Consider the following 22,208-nt stretch of genomic DNA (forward strand, 5'->3'; position numbering starts at 1 on the left):
CCATTCATTATATCCCCTTAGAATGTCCCATTCCAAATAATATACAAATTACGCATTTGTGTGAATTGATCTTTATGTAGCAATATGCAGACTTATAACTAAGGATAACTAAACCTTCCTTTTTTTTTATAACAAAAAAACTAACATGCCATACTTAACTCCTCTGTGCAGTTGGTTTGGCACAGAGTGGCCCTGATCCCCCTCTTCTGGGGTCCTTCAGCTGTGCTCCTGGCTCCTCCTCTTCTCGAGTGCCCCGTTGGAGCAGCCCTCTCTCTTGGGGCACCCATGTGGGCTCGCTCCTGTGTCTTGCTGCTGCGTCCATTGACACAGACAATGGGACTTGTCTCCACCCCCAGCTCCCACGTCATTGGATTTTATTGACAGCAGCAGGAGTCAATGGCTGTGCTGCTCTCGATCTAGTCAATCAGGCTGGAGCGGGTGTGCTCGTCCCTGACAGTGGAACGATCAAGCTCAGGCAAGTAAAACAGGACCTCTGGAGAGCCAGCTGCAATAAAGACGGTTTTTCACCTTAAGGGGGTCCAGAAAATAGGGGGTAGACGCCACACTCCTAATGCCCCCTGGAGGGCAGGGGTGGTGGCAACCAAGTCAGTACAGGCTGCAATGGGGGGAGGCAGAGAGTGAAAGTGAATCCTCCATTCTAACCCCATAGTTTGATCATGTAGTACAGTGGTCATCAGCCCTGTCCTCAGGACCCTCTAACAGGCCAAGTTTGCAAGATAACTGAAATACATCACAGGTGATATCATTTGCTGCTCAATGATTGTTGTATTCTAGTCTACATCTCCCCCAAGGTAATACATAAAACCTGACCTGTTATTGGGCCCTGAGGACAGGGTTGATGAACACTGATTTAGTATAAATATAATACCCTCTCACTTGTATGTTAGGACTCATTTATACTTGTTTTGGCATCAACACACATTAAAGCGCCTACCACTTCAACATGCTTTTATGATGTGTTTTTGATGCTTTGATGGAAGCTTCGGTGGTGCTTTGATTAATCTTCAGTGATGCTTCGGTGATTCTCTTTTGAAACTTTGTTGAAGCTTGGCAAATGCCCTGTGTGTGTGTGAATATCTCATACCTGCAATTTCTCGAAGGGCTCATTTACACTTTGACGCACATTAAAGCGTCTACCTCTTCAACATGCTTTTATGATGTGTTTTTGATGCTTGGGTGATGCTTCAGTGAAGCTTCAGTGATGCTCTGTTGAAGCTTGGCAGATGTGTGCATGTGTGGATGTCTCATACCTGCAATTTCTCAAAAACAAAGTGAAGCTAAAGCTGAGTTAAAATCTCTCAAAAGCTGCAGGTGCTTCAAGCGAGCTTTGCCATAGACTTCTATGGATGCTTTGAAACAGCAACGTGGGGTATCATTTTCGAAGTGAAGTAAAAGCAAGGTGTAAACAGGTTTGTAAGCTAACCAGGGGCTTTGACTGCTGTTCGGAGAGCTTTAACAAAGCCTTTCCAAAGCTTTGTTTTGAAGCAACTGTAAACTAGACCTTAAACAAAGTGAAGCTAAAGCTGAATTAAAGCCTCTCAAAAGCTGCAGGTGCTTTAAGCGAGCTTTGTCATAGACTTCTATGGAGGCTTTGAAGATGCTTTAAGGCCCCACCAAAGCAACATGAGGTTTTTGAAGTAAAGCAAACACAAGGTTTAAACAAGATAGTAACCTAGCCATTTAATTTAGTGACAGGAGCTTTGACTGGCGTTAAGAGAGCTTTAAAATGTGTTTCTGAAGCCTTGTTTTGAAGCAAGTGTAAACAAGCCCTTAGTGTGTCATAACCGGCATCCAGTCTCAGTAGCGCCCAGTAGTGCATAGACCTATCAGGATGTCAAAGCAATAATATCTGATTTATTTTTAGTCTTTGGGCATGACTTTGTCAGCATGCTTCACCTGAGAAGACACCTCACACCCGCCTACCCTCTTATTTAGGTAGGGCTTTAATTCTCATTTAAAGAGGTGCATTTATCACAGTTGTTTGATATGTTCCATATATGATTATACTAGGGATGGCATTTGGTAAGATGAGCACCTTAATGTATTACTTTTCAATTTCCAAATCTTGGGGGATTTCAAATCCAGTGTGATAATTGAAGGTACATTCAAGCTAATTTTTATTTATTTTTTATTATTTAAATGCATCTTCAAACCAACTACTTAACAGAAGGATCAAGGTTTGCGTTTTGATTTTGTGCTCCAGTTGTGTTAAGGTATTAGTGAATTCCCCAGTAGAGGGAAAAAAAAACGCTTTGTCATTTATTTTTCTACGCTTAGAGAACAAATTAGAACACGATCAAGATCGGCAACTCAATCAATAAGCCATTGTAGATGTTATTTCTAGATAGAGATACAAAGTGTGTTATCTATTGCCTTCATTTATTTCATCATGTCTTGTATGAGAGAAACTTAGCCAACATTTATTTGCACTTTTGCACAACATATATAATAATCAGGAATTGGACTCCGCTATCAAAATAACCTTAACCAACAGTTTAACTGCTTACAGTTTATTCCATATTGGAAACTGAACTAAATCCTTACAGTATAATTGCCATTATCCTCATTTGCCTGAAGGTCCCGAATCTGAATGTGCAAAAATGAGTCAACTGGACTGTTTGAAACCAGTTACAAAATGGAAATGTTAGGCCGCGTACACACGGGCGGATTGTCTGCCCAACTTAGTCCGCTGAACCGTGTTTCAGCGGACAATCCGCTTATGTGTGGGCTTCAGCGGACTTTTTCAGCGGACAGTCTGACGGACTTTGTCTTTCGGAATTTCCGTAATTTTGTCCGTCCAAACTTGGTTTTGTCCGTCCAAACTTGGTTTCAGCGGACAGTCCGCTCGTGTGTAGGCAAGTTGGACGGACTAAGTATGGCGCATGCTCAGAAAGGATTTACACGGCCGAAGGTTGCATTGCAGTGTATTGGACGTCGTTTTTCTAGTCCCGTCGTACGTGCCGTACACGTCATCGCGCAAGTTTTCAGTGGACTGTCTGTTCATCGTGTGTGGTCAAGTCCGTTCATTCAAAATTTGGACGGACTGTCTGTCGGATTGTCTGACGAACTTAGTTGGGCAGACAATCCGCCTGTGTGTACGTGGCCTTACTCTTTAGGACAATTGATTTATATAAGATACTGCTCTGACATAGGCTTCCGCTGCCCCAGGGTGAGTGGGCACTCGGCTGTGTGGTCTGTATGTAATTGGTGCTTTAAGGGTAAAGGTGGCCATTCAGCTAGCAGGCTAAATGAAAAAAATAATGGATGAATTCCTCAAACCACACAAGCAAGATGGATGAAGGAATCCCAACCCCCCCCCCCCCCCCCCCCCCCGAGACATTATATTGTGACAGGTGGACTCTCCGCTGTCAGAATACACTGATCAACAGAATAGACTGATCAACAAAAGTTTCCAACATTCACGTTTGACAGAAGCTGAGAAGCTGATCTAATGACTACCTTCTATCAAATAAGGTGGCCACATATGGATTGAAATTAATATGTTCCCTGCTGAACCAGTTGAATTTTGATCCATCTACGGCCTACTTTGGTTTAGTCAGACATATCTTTAAACATCAAAGCAAGACACAGTACTTTATATAAATATGAAGTGTCCCTTGTGCTGATGGCTGCTGCTTCTGTTGAAATCTGCCACCCTTGATCCCCTAGGGCATCGGAAGATTACCAGCCTGGTGGTTAATAGAGCCAAGGACCCTGAGACAGGCATGAAGAGTACTGACTGCCCACTCTAATGCCCTGTACACACGGTTGGACTTTCCGACGACAAAATCCATCGGATTTTTTCAGACGGATTTTGGCCCAAACTTGTCTAGCATACACACGGTCGCACAAAGTTGTCAGAAAATCCGATCGTTCTGAACGCGGTGACGTAAAACACATACGACGAGACTATAAACAGGCCAGTAGCCAATAGCTTTCATCTCGTAATTTATTCTGAGCATGCGTGGCACTTTGTCCGTCGGAATTGTCTACACACGAACATAATTTAAACGATCGAATTTTGTTGTCGTAAAATTTTAGATCCTGCTCTCAAACATTGTGTGTCGGAAATTCAGATGGCAAAAGTCAGATGGAGCCTACACGTGATCGGATTTTCTGACAACACAATCCAATTGCACATTTTCCGTCGCAAAGTCTGACCGTGTGTACAGGGCATTACTATCTCCCTATTTCATTTAGAAAAGTCATACGTGAATGAAAAGCTGACTAGGAATGGAGGACGGATGGATGAATAAAAGCTCCATTCATTGTTTTTCATTCATGGAGGCTATAGCTACAGCTATAGCGTCTATGAATGGAGAAGGACAAAATGGGCAGGCATAATTGCCACTCTTAATGAGTGTCTGTGCCACGTTCCTTTAGCTTTATTAACTCCAAAAGCACTGAAAAATTACTGCTGTGGGGGAAATTGAGAATGGAAGATTTCAACTTAACCCCTTCCCGCCAACCGCACACATACTATGCATGTGGCCTCACGGAAGTGGTCTTTTTTCCGTGGGGGGGCGCATATATGCGTTTTCTCCCTTTATGGTCACCCAGCATGCTGTCTGCACAGAGACTGGGCTCTCACCGAGAGCCCTGGGTCTCGTACTAAGGATTGGGACCTGAGACTCACAGTTTCGGTTCACCTGATCACTGTGATAACGTCTGATTGACTATCGATCACTGGGAGCCCGCCCCTGTGATTACTTCCTCGTCTCAATGAAGAGAAAAATACATTGCATCTTTCTCCTCTTGCAGGAGAGGGAAATGTAAACAAACCAAAGTGTAAAAGAAAAAACAATCTAACAAAAATGAACAAAATAAATAAAAATAACATGAATAAGGTTTGCCAGGGTTAGTGTTGTGGTCGGGTCAAATGTCAAGGTCAGCATAATTTGGGTAGAATAAAAAAAATAATTAAAAATTAATATCCGCATCAATGTCACTGTGTTTTAGGCAGGATAAAAAAAAAATGTGCGCCATTGTTTCTGGGATGTACTAGTACGGGTACAAAGAACAAATAGCATACACATTTGTGGTATCACTGCAATCAGGAGTATTTATTTTGCGTTGTTCTTTGGTGGTAAATTATGATAATAGCAAGACATATACAGCTAAATTTAAAAAATATATACTTTTTATTTTTTTACTATTTTGGGTCAGTATTCCTTTGCTAATAACAAAAAAAATCTGAAGATATCTGTTACCACTTACCACCAAAAGAAAGCCCAATTTGTCCTGAAAAAAAAACAAGGTATAATCCATCTGGATACACAAAGTAGTTGTGACGCTATGTACAGTTTTATGAACACTTGTCAAAGTTGCAAAATTGTGCTTAGGCATTTACATTTATTTTACCCTTAGGAGTGAAGAGGTTAAACTGCAGCCATCAGGGACATTTTATATTAGTATATAATAGTACTGTCCCTATTTAAAACAAAAAAAGTGAGGTTATCTTCAGTAGAAACAAAAGTATATCATAACAATCAATGAATCCAGTATTTTTTGAATTGGCTGTCTACTGAACCAAAAAAAGGTGAGATTGGCCTTAATCAAGAACCAGTGAGAAAATGTAGGCAAAAAAATTTGGGATGAACTTCAAACTTTATGGGAAAGACCAATGTTATATATTTCAGAAGCCTTTATCTCTACTGATAGTTTTAACTTGCAGTTTTCACTGAAGATGACCTCTGCTTTCTACATTTTATTATCATATACTCAGTTTGAATGGAGCGGATTTGTGACCTGTATAAGTGTTAATGTCTGGTTACTGCATTAAATGCATCTGCCCATTGTGTTATTTCTTTTAATATTCTGCTCACTTTCGGGGAAAAACGGCGATATCTGTATATGAAGAGTATAAATTATTTTCTGCAGAGGGCAAGGGAAGATAGTTGAATGCGTATATTCTGTATGCCGTACAGACCTACAGTAAGGGTCAATTAGGAATAGTGGATAGTGTCTGCAATCTTTCATTCCGGGAGGAGTGAGCAGAGCACATTAATCTCCAAAGTTATCCACAAATTGAACCTTATGAACAGAGCCATACATCATGTCCCCTTGCTACAGTAACCAGTTCTCGTCACCTCTTTCATCCAGCGTCTTCCACACCCTACCCAATTTTCACATAACATATTAACGTGGAAAGGCAGAGCTTGACTTATAACTTTAAGAGTGATTTACTGTATATTTGACTACACTTGCCAATAGCACGCTAAATATACGTGAGTTTTTCTTTAGGAAAACGATGTTCTGGCGAGAGTTATGCTTCCAGGTCTCTGTGATTGTATCTGTGAAAATTCAGAAATAGCTTCATGCATTATTGATGGACTGTTGACCTAGCCGGAGACAAAGTGCCCAAGAAATGCCATATATATTCCTAGACCTGTGAGATATGCTGTAAATTAGAGTCGCTGTCAGAAACTACAAGCCATCATCAGCTGCCAGAGCTTGGGGTTTTTTTCTTTAAAATTAGGAACGTTTTCATACCTGCTTATGGCTTTAGACAGGGCAAGGTGCAGTAATTATGTTTGCAACAGCCAATTGGGTGTCGGTTCATAAAACAAAACAATAAAGCAAATATAATTTTGTGTTAAAAAAAAGTAAGGTTATTCAACTAGGCTGAAAGAAAAGCATGATCTCTATGCTTGGAATTAAATACAATATGGCAAAACAGAGATAAAGAAGATGGGAATATTGGTTGACAACAAGCTAAGCAGCACAACTTAAAGTGATCGTAAAGCTTCATTAAAAAAAAAAAAAAAATAACAAACATGTTATACTTACCTGCTTTGTGCAAGGGTTTTACACAAGGCGGCCCCAATCCTCCCTTTCTGGGGTCCCCCGGCGGCGCTACTGGCCCCTCCTCTTCATTGAGTACCCCCACAGAGATCCGCTTTCCATGGGGGCACCCATGCGGGGGCGTGCTCCCGAGTCCTGCAGCAGCAGAATTCAGCCTCGCCTGCTGCTCCCATGTCACTAGATTTGATTGACAGCCAATGCTATCAATCTATCCAATGAGGAACCGAGACAGCAGCTGTTTAAGAAAAAGGGGGGCAGATGCAGCACAGAACGTTTTTCACCTTAATGCATAGAATATATTATGGTGAAAAACCATGAGATTTTACAACTCCTTTAACCACTTGCTTACTGGGCACTTAAAACCCCCTCCTGCCCAGACCAATTTTCAGCTTTCAGCGCTGATGCATTTTGAATGACAATTGCGCGGTCATACAACACTGTACCCAAATTAAATTTTTATCATTTTTTTCCCCACAAATAGAGCTTTCTTTTGGTGGTATTAAATTACAGCTGGGAGTTTTATTTTTTGCTAAACAAACAAAAAAGGTGCAAAATAAAAAAAAATAGAAAATCATGTTTCATAGTTTGTTATAAAATTTTGCAAACAGGTCATTTTTCTCCTTCATTGAAATGCGCTGATGAGGCGGCACTGGTGGGCACTGATAGGCTGCACTGGTGGGCACTGATAGGCACGGTTAAGGCGGCACTAATAGGCACAGATAAGGTGGCACCGATAGGCACAGATAAGGCAGTACTGATGGGCACAGATAAGGCGGCACTGATGGGCAAAGATGGGCACAGATAAGATGGCACAGATGGGTGGCACGGATGGGTGGCACTAAGGGGCACTGATAGGTACCACTGATAGATGGGACTGATGGGCACTGATAGGTGGCACTGATAGGTGGATCTGCTGGGCACTGATGGGCGGCACTGATGGGCACTGGTAGATGACACTGATGGGCACGGATATGTGGCACTGGGGTGCAGCACTGTTGTTGAGGCAGATTGTGGGCACTGATAGGTGGCACTGTGGGTACTGATGGGTGGCACTGTGGGGACTGATGGGTGGCACTGATGGGGGGGCGGGCACTTTTTTAATATGTAGGTGGCACTGGCAGGGGGCAGGTGGGCACTGATGAGCTGGCCGTGATCGGGACTAAAGACCCTCTCACGGCCGCCGGTAATTGGCTTTTGTTTTTCTCCTCACGCTGTCAGCGCGAGGAGGAAAAATAGCTGATTACCGGCTCTGTTGTGTCACATGATCAGCTGTCATTGGCTGACAGCTGATCACGTGGTAAGGGGTCAGGATCGACCCCTTGCTCCGATCCGTGATCAGTCAAGTCTCATAGACTCGCTGATCACAGGGGGCGTGCAGGCCGCTCGTACACGGGACAACGTCAATAGACATAATCCCGACAAAGCAGGTCCGCCTCCTCCTCACCCTTCTCTGACATTTGAAATTTGTTTTTGGAGAGGGTGGGAGCGGGTGCCTGTCAAAACCAGTTCCCACTTTCGTTTGGATCATTTTCCCTTCCCACAGTCTTCTGGGACAGGTCACACGCATGTTGTGATGCTCACGCATGCGCAGTGAGCAGCCAGCTGGCGCTGCAATCAGTCACAGCCAGGTGCCCACAGTTAAGATGCCGGGGACCAAAGATGATTCCTGGCACCCCCACGCATGAGCACAGCACTGGATCCTGGGACAGGTGAGTGTCTGTTTATTAAAAGTCAGCAGCTACAGTTTGTGTAGCTGATTTTTAATTTTCAGAAAAATGACTGGAGCTCCTCTTAAAGCTTTGATTAAAAGAAATTAAAGGAAACTTGTCATACTTATTCCAGGTCTGTGAGTACAGACACCAGACCCCCTGGGCAACAGGCCATTTTAGGAGGTCAACAATAGTAGCTCCGTTACTTCTGTTATGGCAAGGTCACTTTAACTGTAGTAATAGCATTATCACAGCTGTTCATTTATATCAGGTTTCTAAAGGTTGTTTTGTGTTTCCTTTTTTGCAGCACTTCTATATGCAACTATTTTTGGAAACGTGACCACCATTTTCCAGCAGATGTATGCCAACACTAACCGCTACCATGAGGTGCTGAACAATGTGCGTGACTTCCTGAAGCTTTATCAGGTCCCCAAAGGCCTCAGTGAGAGGGTCATGGATTATATCGTATCAACGTGGTCCATGTCAAAGGGCATTGACACAGAAAAGGTATGAGTGCAGGAAATAAGCCCTATACATTTTTTTTTGCTTCTTATGCCTCACTGAAAGTAGATTATAGTCTTAAAAGAAAATGTATACTCTTTTTTCATATACTGCATATGTCTTATTGCTTATGCTCAGAATTAAACACTTGAAATATTGTATATAAAACTTTCATTCTTGTATAGCTAACATTAGTTGGAGCCCTAGGTTCCTCTTTCCCTTTGCCTCTCTTTTCTTGGCTTCAGTCCTGAATATAAGCTTGTTGTTTACAGAGCTCGGTAGCTAAAACCCACATTTACACACAACTGAATGAGTCGGAAGATTGACAAATGCCCCCTCTCTCCTGGCTTGTTCTTTTCAATCAGAGAAAGACAGTCTGAAGGCAATCAGCCTCTGCTGTGCCCATCTAGCAAACCCATAATGATTTGAGCCAATGGGTACACCTTGTATTAAATGTTTATTTAAACAAAAGATTTTTATTTTTTTATTAAGAAAAAAAAAAAAAGATAAGATAAAGTTTAAAATGGCATAAGTGGCTCCTAGCACAGTTTCTATATCTTCAAGCCCAAGTGTTCATGTTTAGGAGTTGACAGATACAGTCATCAAAAGATTTAGGTACTTATGCTAGTTGCAAGTGAAAATACAGGTAAATGGAACTTAACTGTATGTGAGCACCACAAACTGCAAAATTCTATTTAATTAATTTTTAATTTAATTAAGTTACCTATCCATCCATGTTTCCAATCTTTGTTTTGATAAGAAATCACTTATTGCTAACTACATTTTTTAAATGTCTGGAAACTTTTTGGAGAGGAATGTTGTCCAGTTTTTGCCTGGTAAATGATTCTAACTGCTCAACGGTCTTGGGTCGTCTTTGTATTTTTTGTTTCAAGATGCACCAAATATTATAAGGTATATAAGGGCTAGACTACAGACAGGCTACGTAAGCACCCAGACTTTTCTACCTCAAAGCCATGCTGCTGTTATAAATGCAGCATGTGGTTTAGCATTGTCCTAGTGAAATATGGAAGGCCTTCCCTAAAAGACATCACCTGGATAAGAGCATATGCTGCTTTAAAACCTGGATGCATTTTTCAGTATTGATGTGCCTTTCCAGTTGTGCAAGCTGCCCATTCTATATGCACTAATGCACCCCCATACCATCAGAGATGAAGGCTCTTAGACTGAGCGTTGATAACAAGCCGGAAGGTCCCTCTCCTCTTTAGTCAAGAGAACATAGCACCCATGATTGCTAAAATTAATGTCAAATTTTGATTAGTCTGAACACAGAACAGTATTCCACTTTGCAACAGACCATTTTAAATGAGCTTTGACACCGATAAGGTGGTGGCATTTCTGGATCATGTGCAGATATGGCTTCTTCTTTGCATGAGCTTAAGCTTGGATTTTTGGATGGCACAGTGAACTTTGTTCACAGGCAATGGTTTTTGGAAGTATTCTTGAGCCCATGCAGTGATGCCCATCACAGAATCATTGCTTGTTTTTAATACTGTTCTGTCTAAGGGCCCAAAGATCACCGGCAGCCAATATTGCATTTAGGCTTTGCCCCTTGCACACAGAGATTTTTCCAGATTCTCTGAATCTGTTGATGATATTATTTGCAGTAGATATGTTTAAAGTCTTTGCAATTTTACGCTGAACATTATTTTGAAATTGTTCAACAATTTTTAGACGCTGCTTTTTTTACAGACTGGTGAAGCTCTGCCCATCTTTACTTCTCAGAAACTCTGACTCTCTAAGATGCTCTTTTTATAACCAGTCATGTTACTGATTTGTTGCCAATTAACCTAATCAGTTGCAAAATGTTCTGCTCTTCCTTGTTAATGCCACATGCTTTGCCAGCTTTTTGTTGCCCTGTTACTTTTTTGAAACGGGTTGCTGACGTCGGTTTCAAAATTTCTTTTTTTTCTTCTTAAAATGCAACTTTTTATTTTATTTTAAACATTTGATATATTTTCTATTGTGAATATTATATGGGTTTACAAGATTTGCAAATCATTGCCTTCTGTTTTTATGTAGATTTTACACAGCGCCACAACTTTTTTTGGAATTAGGGTTGTATATGACCAATTTAAATTTCTTTCATAACAGAGTGAGCTTGGCGCAACATAGAGTTGTATTGTGAGAACACCCCAAAGGATAAAGATGAAAAGTCTAGGTGACAACTTAGCGGCAACAAAGGAGGAATATTTATCTTCCTTGTTTGATGAAGTTTGGTGTCACTCGGGAGATCATATTTCAGCTGCTTTCTGCGCTTCATTGAGTTCTACCCTTTAAGCTATTAATTATATTCCATTAATTTTGTTAACGTTTTAACATCTTAAGTGGTTACCTGCCAAAGCATCTTTATTCCACAGATGTTCAGATACATTTCAGTTAAAAATTACTGAAAGCCTCTATTATTCCTCAATGATCTGTACAGTAATTTCAAAGATTTCAAGGACGGAATAAGGCTTTCTTTGTAACTCTGAGGGGTCTATTTAAAAGACAGTGGCATGGCCATACTATGGCAGTACTGCTGCTTAAAAAAATGATCAAAGTCCCATAACTGACTCTGTTTCTCTACAGTAAGTAGAGACAGCTCCATAGGATACTTTACACTGCATAGTGCAACCATAATTTTATTAATGAGTATAATAGAGAGTAAATAGTGATATTCGCTCTCCATTCTAAATGAATCCCTATGGACCTTTAAAATCCCAACTCCATCCAAACGTTTTTCTCCGGCTAGGATGGGGAAGGATGAAACCTTCTGTCAAGTTTTGCTGGAAGAAGTGGAAAGACCAAGAATTATAGCAGTCTAAAGACAACAATGTTTAGAGGGCTGCAAGGTCCCCCCATATTAAGGTTTACAGTAATTTTAAATCCTTATTTCTTAACCTTAACACATTGAGCACAAAATAATCATTCCCTAGTAAACTATTTGTTAACCACTTCCCACCCGGCCAATGCATATATACGGCCGGGTGGGAGCCGTCTAATCCTGATAGGACGTTCAGGAACGTCCTTCAGGAGTAGCGGGATCGCGCGCGCGCGCGCGCCCGCGCAGCGGCGCGATCCCGATGTGCTCGTGTCACCCGGACACGGCACATCTCAGATCGGCAGGAGGGCTCTGTGATTGGCCCTCCTGATCACATGACGGCCGTGTCCAATCACGGCCGTCATGTGATGTAAACAAACAGCCGGTTGCTAGGCAATCGGCTCTCCTCTCCTCACACGGAAGTCACCGCTGAGGAGAGGAGAGCAGAACGCTGCAGCCGGCTGATGATCAGTGAGTATGAGCTGCTTTTTACAGCTTTTTACTCACTGATCATCAGTGTAGTGTAAACACACAACACACCACACAGTACAAACACAGTCCCCACATATGTCCCCAAAACACACATGTCCCCAAAACATACATGTCCCCAAATAATAAAAACACATGTCCCTAATAATAAAAACATGTCCCCCACATATGTCCCACTAAAATCACATGTCCCAATGATTATCTGCACACATATGTACGTGATCACCTGCACACATATGTACATGATCATTTGCGTACATATGTCCGTGATCACACAAACCAATTATTATACACTTAACGGAATTTTTTTTACCAAAAACATGTAGCAGAATACATTTTGGCTTAAATTTATGACAAAATTTGATTTTATTGGATTTCTTTTCAAATAGAAAAAAGAAAATATTGTTTTTTTCCCAAATTTCCGCTTTTTTTGCGCTTATATCGCAAAAAAAAAAAAACGGAGTCGTGAATAAATACCACCAAAATAAAGCTCTATTTGTGCGAACAAAATGATAACAATTTCATTTGGGTACAGTGTAGCATGACCGCGCAATTGTCACTGAAAGCGCTAGAGCGCTGAAAGCTGAAAATTGGGCTGGGAAGGAAGGGGGTGAAAGTGCCCTGTATTGAAGTGGTTAAAAATCTTACCCCAGAAGTTGTACTTTACATCTTTTAAGTGATATTAAAGCTTTTTTTTTTTTAAATAACAAACATGTTATACTTACCTGCTCTGTGCAGTGTTTTTTCACCGAGCAGCTCTGATCTTCTTCTTTTCGGGTCCCCCTCCAGCGCTCCTGGCTCCTCCCCGTCGAGCAGAGCCCCCAGAGAATGCCACATGCCACTTCTGAGCCAATGCTCTGTGTTCATATGACACACAGAGCCGCACCTTGGCCCCACCACCGCTTCTTACTCATTGGCTCACAGGCTGCGATTGATAGCAGTGTGAGCCAATAGGCTCCCGCTGCTGTCTCAGCCAATGAGCAGGGAGAATCCCCATACAGCTGAGGCTATTGTGAACATCGTTGAATCAGAAGGGGGCTCAGGGAAGGATTGAGAGCTGCTGCACACAGAAGATTTTTTAACCTTCATGTATAGAATGCATGAAGGTATAAAAACCTTCAGCCTTTAGTGCCCCTGCTCTCTGTGCTGCTTCCCTGAACTTCCGATCTTCACAGGAAAGCATTAGCAATGAAGCTTGCAGTCTCCAGACAGTCTCTTTGGAAAGATGGAGGCGCCGGGGGGTGCTTGTCATCCTAGGTTACAGAGCTATGTGTTTCTATTGAGGTACACCATGTAGAAGGAGACACACTGCATGCAAGGGTAGCTCCATGGGATGCTACAAGAGAAAGGAGCCACCCTGAAGCAGGAAATCTGGGGCAGGGGTCGGACCAGCTTAGATTTGGGACATAGGCAAGAATTAAACGATAAAAAACCTGCACACTCATTAAGTGATTAAATTCGTTGATGAAAGTGCTTAAAAGAACTGACTGTTAACTATCACCATAAACTGCTGGTTTGAAAAGAATACTGGATTTTTTTGTAGTAGGAGCCTGTAAAATATTGCACCAGCAGATTGCTGATGCCATCCATGCAGGTCTCCTGCACCCTGTCAGTGTATCGGTAACCCATACATCCCATATGGGTAAGCCGATACTTCCTGACAGGAAGAATCAATGAACTACCACAGCACTCCACTGCGCCATGGTAGTTAACTGCAAACTACAAGCTGACAGCCATAAGCATGTCGGGGGCTTGTAGTTCATTCAGACACACAGACCTGTGTGGGTTGAGCCCTGTTTTCAAACAGTTACCACTAGTACAGGGAACTTCTCCATGTACTGCTGCCATAGGGGGTGGGTGTCAGTGGCTACAGCAGTGGAAACATCAGGTGGAACATGTAACATGTTCCCAAAGGTGAATGTATCCTTTAAACAGAGCAAGTAAGAGCCTGGACTGGTTCCTGAACTGTGCATACCCTTTTGTACTGGTCACCCTCCCTGCAACAAAGTCTAAAACACATGGTCATCAAAGAGACTTTTTTGCAGTCATATCATCAAATAATACAAAGATGTATGTTGGATATTTAGAAAAAAATAATGCCATACTAGACAGGCCTCAATGATGCGCGTAGATGTTGTATAGATCTAACATTAGATTTTGTTGTGATTCGGTATCCTTCAACGCTTCAAAAGCTTTAAAACGTCAAAGCTTTTCACTGTTTGCGAGGCTCTTTTCTCATTGATGGGCTGGTAGGAGTAGAGCACTTTGGAGTGTTATTGATGCATTTTAAGTCCTGTTTGGTTGGTTAGGTGTTCTGAATTTGGACAGTCAAATACTAGAGGAGGAGAAAATGGGACTTTAAATGGAATGTGAGGGAAGGTTCATGTCTCCCATCCCTCTACATATGAATAAGAGGGGGGAGGTTGGGATTTTAGATGAGTCCATGGTGGAACCAATCAAATTAACATAGGTTTGTATGTTTATTGATAACCATTGATGGACATGGCAACAAACATCATTGCATGCATTGAACATATGAAGTATTAATGTATTAGACATAGGTATAGATCACAAAATTGCATGAACGAGTAAAGTTATACATCGTGAGCCTCCATATAATGGGGTCATAACATAATTGGAATCTCAATTCAGAGTGTATATCTTTGGCATGGCCTTTCACTTTTAATTTACTTTCCCTTCCCCGTATGGGTATTCTAACCATTGGTTACATTTTCTTTTAGAACAAGGATGCATTTGGCTCCTGATGAGTGGATAGAAGTCCATGAAATGCATTGAGCCTACCCTGGATGCATCCTACATATATTGATAAATTTTAGATGCTTTTACCCTGCTTGAGACTCCAATTTAAGTTATGGTCTGCCCCGCTATATGGAGGATCATTATGTATAACTTTACTTGTTCATGCCATGTTGTGATACATACCTATGTCTTGTACATTAAGACATTAAATGTCTTATACATTAATACTTTGTATGTTCAATGCATGCAATGCCGTTTGTTGCCGTGTCGATCATTGGTTATCAATAAACATAAAAATGTTTGTACCTATGTGAATTTGATTGGTTCCACCGTGCACACCTCATCTAAAGTCCCAACCCCCCCCCCCCCCCTCTTATTCATGAATTTGGACAGTCAGTTCAGTGGTCCCATTTGTTTTGGGGTTTGTAGCCGCACGTCCTAAAAGTCACGTGACAATGTTTTTGTCATAGTAGTTTTGATTTAAGCACATCATTTAGTGGTTTGGGTAGTGCTACACCATTTTATTCATTATGCTGTTACCTGATGTTATGACAATAGGGCATCCCTGGTCCCTAAGGAGGAGGTTGGTTGGGTAGAAAGTAACCATGATGGTAAAGTCTGAAACGTATTTGCTGAAATACAATCAGTACAAGCTAAAAAAAAAAAAAAAGCATTCAAAAAGGACAGGTGCTCATTGGGTTTTTCTATTTTTATACCTACAACAGGAGAGAATGTAAAACCCCTGGGTATTTTAATCCTTTATTAAATCTGTTCCACTCAGCCCAAAATCACAAAGGTTGCAACCAAACTGAGAACCATCTTGTAATAATTAGGATTTACAAAGATGTAAAAAAACTGATGAAAGTTCTCTTTATTCCCTGCAGATATTCCCCAGAATCCTTTTTTTCCCTATAGAAAAGGTATACAGTCCTTTCATTGCACATCTGCCAAAGTTACATTTCTCCCGAGCTAGGAATAAAAAGTTCAAGAGTTGGGGCAAGGATTGGCACATCTCTCACCTCCAGCTGTAATCGTTGAGAGATCTTTTAGGTTATGGTTGGCTTTTATACAATGAGTTGTCCATCATTCCATTCAAGAAGTCTTTGCTGCTGAACTGCTCAGTCAATGTGTGCCTAAATAACAATCTGTCAAATAAAAGAAAAAGCGTGGGTTTCTATGGTAATGAACAGCTGCCCTGATCGTTATAGCAACAGATTGTCTAAAAATAATGCAGCTGGGGATTATCATGAAGAAAGCTGATACATAACTTTCAGAATGAGTAAAATGGCTTTGAGCATATACTGAAAGTAAATCATAAGTGCAATTGAAGTGAAGAAAGGTTTGCTTAGTAAATACAATTAACAGGATATTTCTATTCATATCGTGCTGAAGTCCCGAAAACATTGAATAGGTGTTAAGCCAACCAAACATAATAAAACTTGAACTTTAAAGAAACCTGTGCTGAGAGATATGTGTAGGCTTCTGTTGACTTCACGTGGATCCTTTACTTGCTACATATTTGTTTCTAGCCAAAGAAATTCAGGCACCTAAGATTTTTAAAAGGAGTCTGCATCATTACCAGCATATAAATATATATATATATATATATATATATATATATAAAATATATTATACAAGCTTCTTTTAATAGATTGACTGCACAGGCAGTTCATTCCATTTGTGTTGTGGGTGCAGAGACACCTTGGCATTTGTGTAGAAAATTTGTGCATGGACCTGCTCATCATTGATTGTGTACCTAGTCTGGACATTGAGATGTGGTTTCCAAGGCACAAAGTGATAGCTGCATTTGCTTAGTTTCTGTGAACACAAAACTTTTGAATAGTGATTTTGTCACCTTTAAAAGTTTTTTTTCAAAAAGTTGCTGTTTATATTGCCCTCACCTGTGCTACCCCTAGCTTCAACCTCAACTGCTGTAGAAAATCACCACACACTCATACTTTTATACCTCTCTGCTGCCTTTGACACAGTTGACCACCTGCCTCTCCTCAGCAAATTACGCTCCCTTGGCCTCTGCGATTCTGCTTTATCCTGGTTTTCCTCCTACCTATCTCAGCGCACTTTCAGTGTCACTTACAACTCCATCTCCTCTGCTCCCCTTCCTCTTTCTGTTGGGGTACCCCAAGGTTCTGTCCTTGGACCCCTCCTATTCTCGCTCTATACCTCTTCCATGGGCCAGTTGATAACCTCCCATGGTTTCCAATACCACCTCTGACGACACCCAGGTCTATCTCTCCACTCCTCAACTCACCCCCTCAATCTCCTCACAGATCTCCAATTTAATGAATGACATATCAGTATGGATGTCACACCACTTCCTCAAACTCAATCTTTCTAAAACTGAGCTTGTTATATTTCCTCCTTCAAGATCCCGCCCCCCCCCCCGCCGTGACTTCACCATTAATATCAACAACACAACCATTGGTCCCTCCACACAAGCCAGGGTCCTGGGTGTAATCCTTGACTCTGACCTCTCCTTCAGCCCCCATATCCAATCACTGGCTAAATCCTGCTGCCTTCACCTCTGCAACATCTCCAGAATTCGACCTTTCCTGACTAAAGACACCACAATGCAACTCGTTCACTCCTTGATTATTTCCCGCCTTGAATACTGCAACTCTCTCCTTAATGGCCTACCCTTAAGCAGGCTATCTCCCTTTCAGTCTATTATGAATGCTGCTGCTAGACTAATACACCTTACTAATCGTTCCATGACTGCTGCCCCTCTCTGCCAATCCCTTCACTGGCTTCCCCTACCCCACCGTGTAAAATGCAAAATGCTAACCATAACATACAAAGCCATCCACAACATCACCCCCATCTACATCACCAACCTCTTCTGCAGATATCGCCCAAATCGTCCCCTCCGCTCCTCCCAGGACCTCCTGCTTTCTAGCTCCCTTGTAACCTCCTCTCATGCTCCCCTTCAAGACTTCTCCAGAGCCTCTCCCATCCTCTGGAACTCCCTGCCCCAGTCTGTCCGATCAGCCCCTACCCTGTCCACCTTTAGGAGTTCCCTGAAAACTCATTTATTCAGGGAAGCCTATCCCACACCCACCTAACTGTCCCCGAGCCACCCCCATCAAATCATTCTCTGCAGCTATTACCTTTTGTACCACCACCCCCTCCCTTTAGAATGTAAGCTTTAAGAGCAGGGACCTCCTATACCTTTTGTATTGTACTGTAATTGTGTTGTCCCCCCTATACATTGTAAAGCGCTGCGTAAACTGTTGGCGCTATATAAATCATGAATAATAATAATTTAAGAAACTTCTTTGCAGGCAATATTCGATTATTTATGTTTGTAAAGCAACAGTAATTTTACAAGGATTTTCTTCTTTCCCCATTTTTACTCAATTCCTTCTTAAATATGAGGAAGCATATTTCTCCAGGATTCAAGTTTTATGGTAATACAGTACTATTCATTACTAGGACCAGTGTATTGCCTTTTCGTCTCTCTGAACGCCTGTTTCACATGGGCTTCAGCTTGTAAAAGAGCAGCATGAACAGCAAGCAAGCTTAAATGAAACTTTCAGCAAGCTTTTGCAAAGCTTTTAGAAAGCTTCAAGCAGCTTTCTTTAAGCCTTTAGCGTGCCCTTCAGCACCTGTTTTAAAATGTTATACACAGATCCTAATAGGTGTGTTGACTGTCATTTTAAACAAGCTGCTATCAGGCTTCAGTAAACTTTGAGCAAGATTCAAGAAGTGCTGTAGCCTGTTAACAGCTTTTTTAATATGACAATCCGCACTTTCATTACGATCTGTGTTAAACATTTACAAACTGGAGCTGAATGATACTTTAAAAGCTTCAGTAAAGCTTGCTGAAAGCTCTTCAAATCCTTTGTAAAAGCTTGCAGTTTATACTGCTCATATACATGCTGAAGCCCACGTGAAATAGGCCTTAAAGTGCTTTACAGTGTAATCTGTTCACATTTCCAGGACAGGTGTGTTTTACAACCGATTTGGGAAGCCTTAAGAGAAACTGGTGCCTTAAAAAGTAGAGAGAAGATCATTCCAAAGTGTATGTGTTGCAACCCAAAGTGGTCATCATAATCACATCCAGCAGTCTCTGTACTGTTGGAAAATACAGATACAGTCCATTCTGCAACTTCTGGCTGACACCAACAATGTCTGGCTGTTCACATGTCCATGACATCCCTGTTGCTATGATTGTGTGTATCGCCATTAGATTATTCGAGGCAACAGGCTGAGTAAAATGCGCAGGTTAGGAGGCCTTTGGGTTGAGACAAAAGGAAATTTGTCATCCTCCTATTTCTCCCAGGTTTAATGAGTGCCATGCCTAGCTTTAAGATGTCAGCTTTTTACCCTCTTTCTCGCCCAGCACATAATTTCCTCATATTTCTTAAACAAGGGTTGATTCTCTCACTTTTTTGTTTTGTTTGTGTTGATTTCTTGAAAGGGCACCAGAGCTTTTAAGAGAGCCGTCTAAATTTTTCTCATAGAGGATAAAGATATGGATATTTTTACAGAAATGGTTTATAGCTTATAGCATCATTAAGGCCAGGGACATTGGTAGCAGCCAGCGTGTGAATCCATCTCATTTTCCTTTGTAGATTTTTTTATCGTGGTTACCACCTCAAGAGTTTGTTGGAATGTGTTCCAATGCTGCAAATTTAACTACACTGTTGTCACCAGCATGCATTTGATTTACATGTCGTCCTATTGGTGTCAACAGTTGATTACTGTTGACGTAGTATATATGATCCTTGATTCGATGCCAAAAAGCTTGTTTGGTTTTGCTCACGTAGAAACTGCCACATTCAAAAAACATAATGTATACCACGCCCTCTGTCTAACAGTTGACATTGACATTGGTACAGGTGCTAAACCAAACATTACCTTCAGGAGGGAAAGATCACTCAGGGACAGATTGACACAAAGCCATTTCTCTGAGGCAGCTAGTGAGTATACCACCTCGAGAGGAACTTGGCAATGTGATTTTTGCCCATGGGTATACGAAAACCATGCAATGTATCTGCCAAATGGCAGACTACACTCTACTGTACACCATATCAGCTGTCAGACGGAGGGCATGGTGTACCTTATTTTTTGTGAATGTGGCAGTTTTTATGTGGGCAAACCAAACAAGCTTTTTGGCATCGAATCAAGGATTATATATTATACATCAACAGTAATTTGGGGATTTTTACTTTAATCAAATATATAGCAGCATCCTTGTCCATAATGCATATGCTTCTGTTTTATTTAGTGGTACCTACCATAGACCACATGATACGTGTGTATTTTACTACTACACAATTACATATGAAATTTGAAATTTCGTCTTTCCGGTTGTCTGTTAGTTTTGTGAGGTTCTCCCATACCCTGAACCACAAGTTCACCAGGCAAGCATATATGTTGTTATGTCTATAAGTAATTGATTTTTGTGTATTTGTGCTTCTCCTGGAGAAATGTTGTAATAACTATAGCTATACTTACATACACATATATATGTACTTATTTGTTTTTGGTTTTAAATATACCAGCACCTACCCAGTATCTAGGAAGCTAATATTTTTGTGAAACACGTTGAGGCATTACGGGATCAGAAATCTTTTTCTCACTTTGATATATTACCAAATCAATCTTTGTATTTAGATCCAGCCCTCTGTAACTGCTATATTGGGTAACTGGTAATGATGTCCATGCAGGGTGGTGTTTAAATGTTGTTTATATGTTTTTTAATTATGCTCTAATGAAATGTATACTTTTTTTTTATTCTCCCTCTGATTGTGTGCCCACAAAGTCCACCAGTTTTTGATTTGTTCAATCCATATTGTGAGGGGTTAGCTCGGCAGCGGGTGTGTGTGACCCCCTGGATGGGTTCACAACACAAAATCAGACACAGCAGACAGCGTTGTAGGTGCAAAAAACAAAAGATGCGGTTTATTTATGCTACATGCAGTGATCCATATAACATCCAAACAAAAATAAAACATGAAAATAAATCCTGGTCAGCTTGACCTCTAACTACACACTTCGATTCCCTGTCTAACAACTGAGAGCAGCCTTGTGCTGCCCCAGTCCCTGTCCCTGTTGTAGAGGTTTGCCACACAGGCGTTAACTCACCGCACAGAACAGGTGTCACACTCCCCAGTCTATACAACACAAAAACTGGTTCCAGGATGGAGCATCTCCCTAAGCATGCTGGGGTTTTTTGTAGAGGTCTTAATGAGCCCACTTACTTCAGCTGGGCTCATTAACTCTTCCCCTCTAATTGTAAAGGTCTGCATAAAGCCTGAATCTAGGGCACACATATTTCCCATCCTGGATACAACCAGGTGACTTTACCTGCTTGCTGCCACATACCCCCCCCCCCCTCTTGTTTCAACCTCGGGGTTGTAACACAAGCAGTCAGACACGCATATCCGAGACAAAGCATCCACATTCCCCATTTTAACACCAGGGCGATGCTTAACTGTAAAGTTAAATTCTTGTAGGGCCAGGAACCACCTATTTACCCTTCTGTTGGTCTCCTTGTTCTGAGCCATCCACTTTAAAGGAGCGTGATCAGTCACCAGGTCAAAGTGCCTACCTAGCAGATAGTACCGAAGGGAATCTAGAGCCCACTTCACTGCTAAACATTCCTTCTCAATCGTGGCGTAATTTACCTCATGGGACTTCAACTTCCTGCTGAGGTAAATGACTGGGTGCTCTTCCCCGTTCCAGACCTGGGATAACACTGCTCCTAACCCAACGTCTGACGCATCAGTTTGTACCACGAAGTCCTTAGAGAAGTCTGGTGAGTACAACACTGGCTGGCTACATAAGGCTGTTTTTAAGGACTGAAATGCTTCTTCAGCCTCTGGGGACCATTTAACCATGACAGACTCTTTCCCTTTTGTCAGGTTGGTGAGGGGCACAGCCTGAGAAGCAAAATGGGGAATGAATCGTCGATAATAGCCAGCGATTCCCAGAAAGGCTCGTACCTGTTTCTTGCTGTTGGGACGTGGCCAACTCTGTATGGCCTCGACTTTATTGACTTGGGGTTTTATCACCCCCCTCCCAATAGTGTACCCAAGATATTTGGCCTCCTCCTGTCCAATGGTACACTTCTTTGGATT

General features: G+C 41.6%; 1 protein-coding gene and 1 long non-coding RNA gene across 3 annotated transcripts in view; one reads left to right on the forward strand and one right to left on the reverse strand.

The window, feature by feature from the left end:
* The window catches only part of KCNH5 (potassium voltage-gated channel subfamily H member 5), a 518,579-nt gene that overhangs the window by 359,990 nt on the left and 136,381 nt on the right, over positions 1–22,208 (forward strand). For both annotated transcript variants that reach the window (XM_077464367.1, XM_077464368.1), the window contains one exon: positions 8,842–9,041. In XM_077464367.1, the coding sequence (XP_077320493.1) occupies positions 8,842–9,041 (200 nt within the window). The remainder of the gene's footprint in view (positions 1–8,841; positions 9,042–22,208) is intronic.
* The window catches only part of LOC143942934 (uncharacterized), a 383,250-nt gene continuing 377,004 nt past the window's right edge, over positions 15,963–22,208 (reverse strand). The window contains exon 5 of the long non-coding RNA XR_013264860.1: positions 15,963–16,250. This is a non-coding gene — a long non-coding RNA (uncharacterized LOC143942934). The remainder of the gene's footprint in view (positions 16,251–22,208) is intronic.

Source organism: Lithobates pipiens, unplaced genomic scaffold, assembly GCF_037356315.1.
Source record: "Lithobates pipiens isolate NorthernLeopardFrog02 unplaced genomic scaffold, aLitPip1_a1.2 Scaffold_30, whole genome shotgun sequence".
Classification (NCBI taxonomy): domain Eukaryota; kingdom Metazoa; phylum Chordata; class Amphibia; order Anura; family Ranidae; genus Lithobates; species Lithobates pipiens.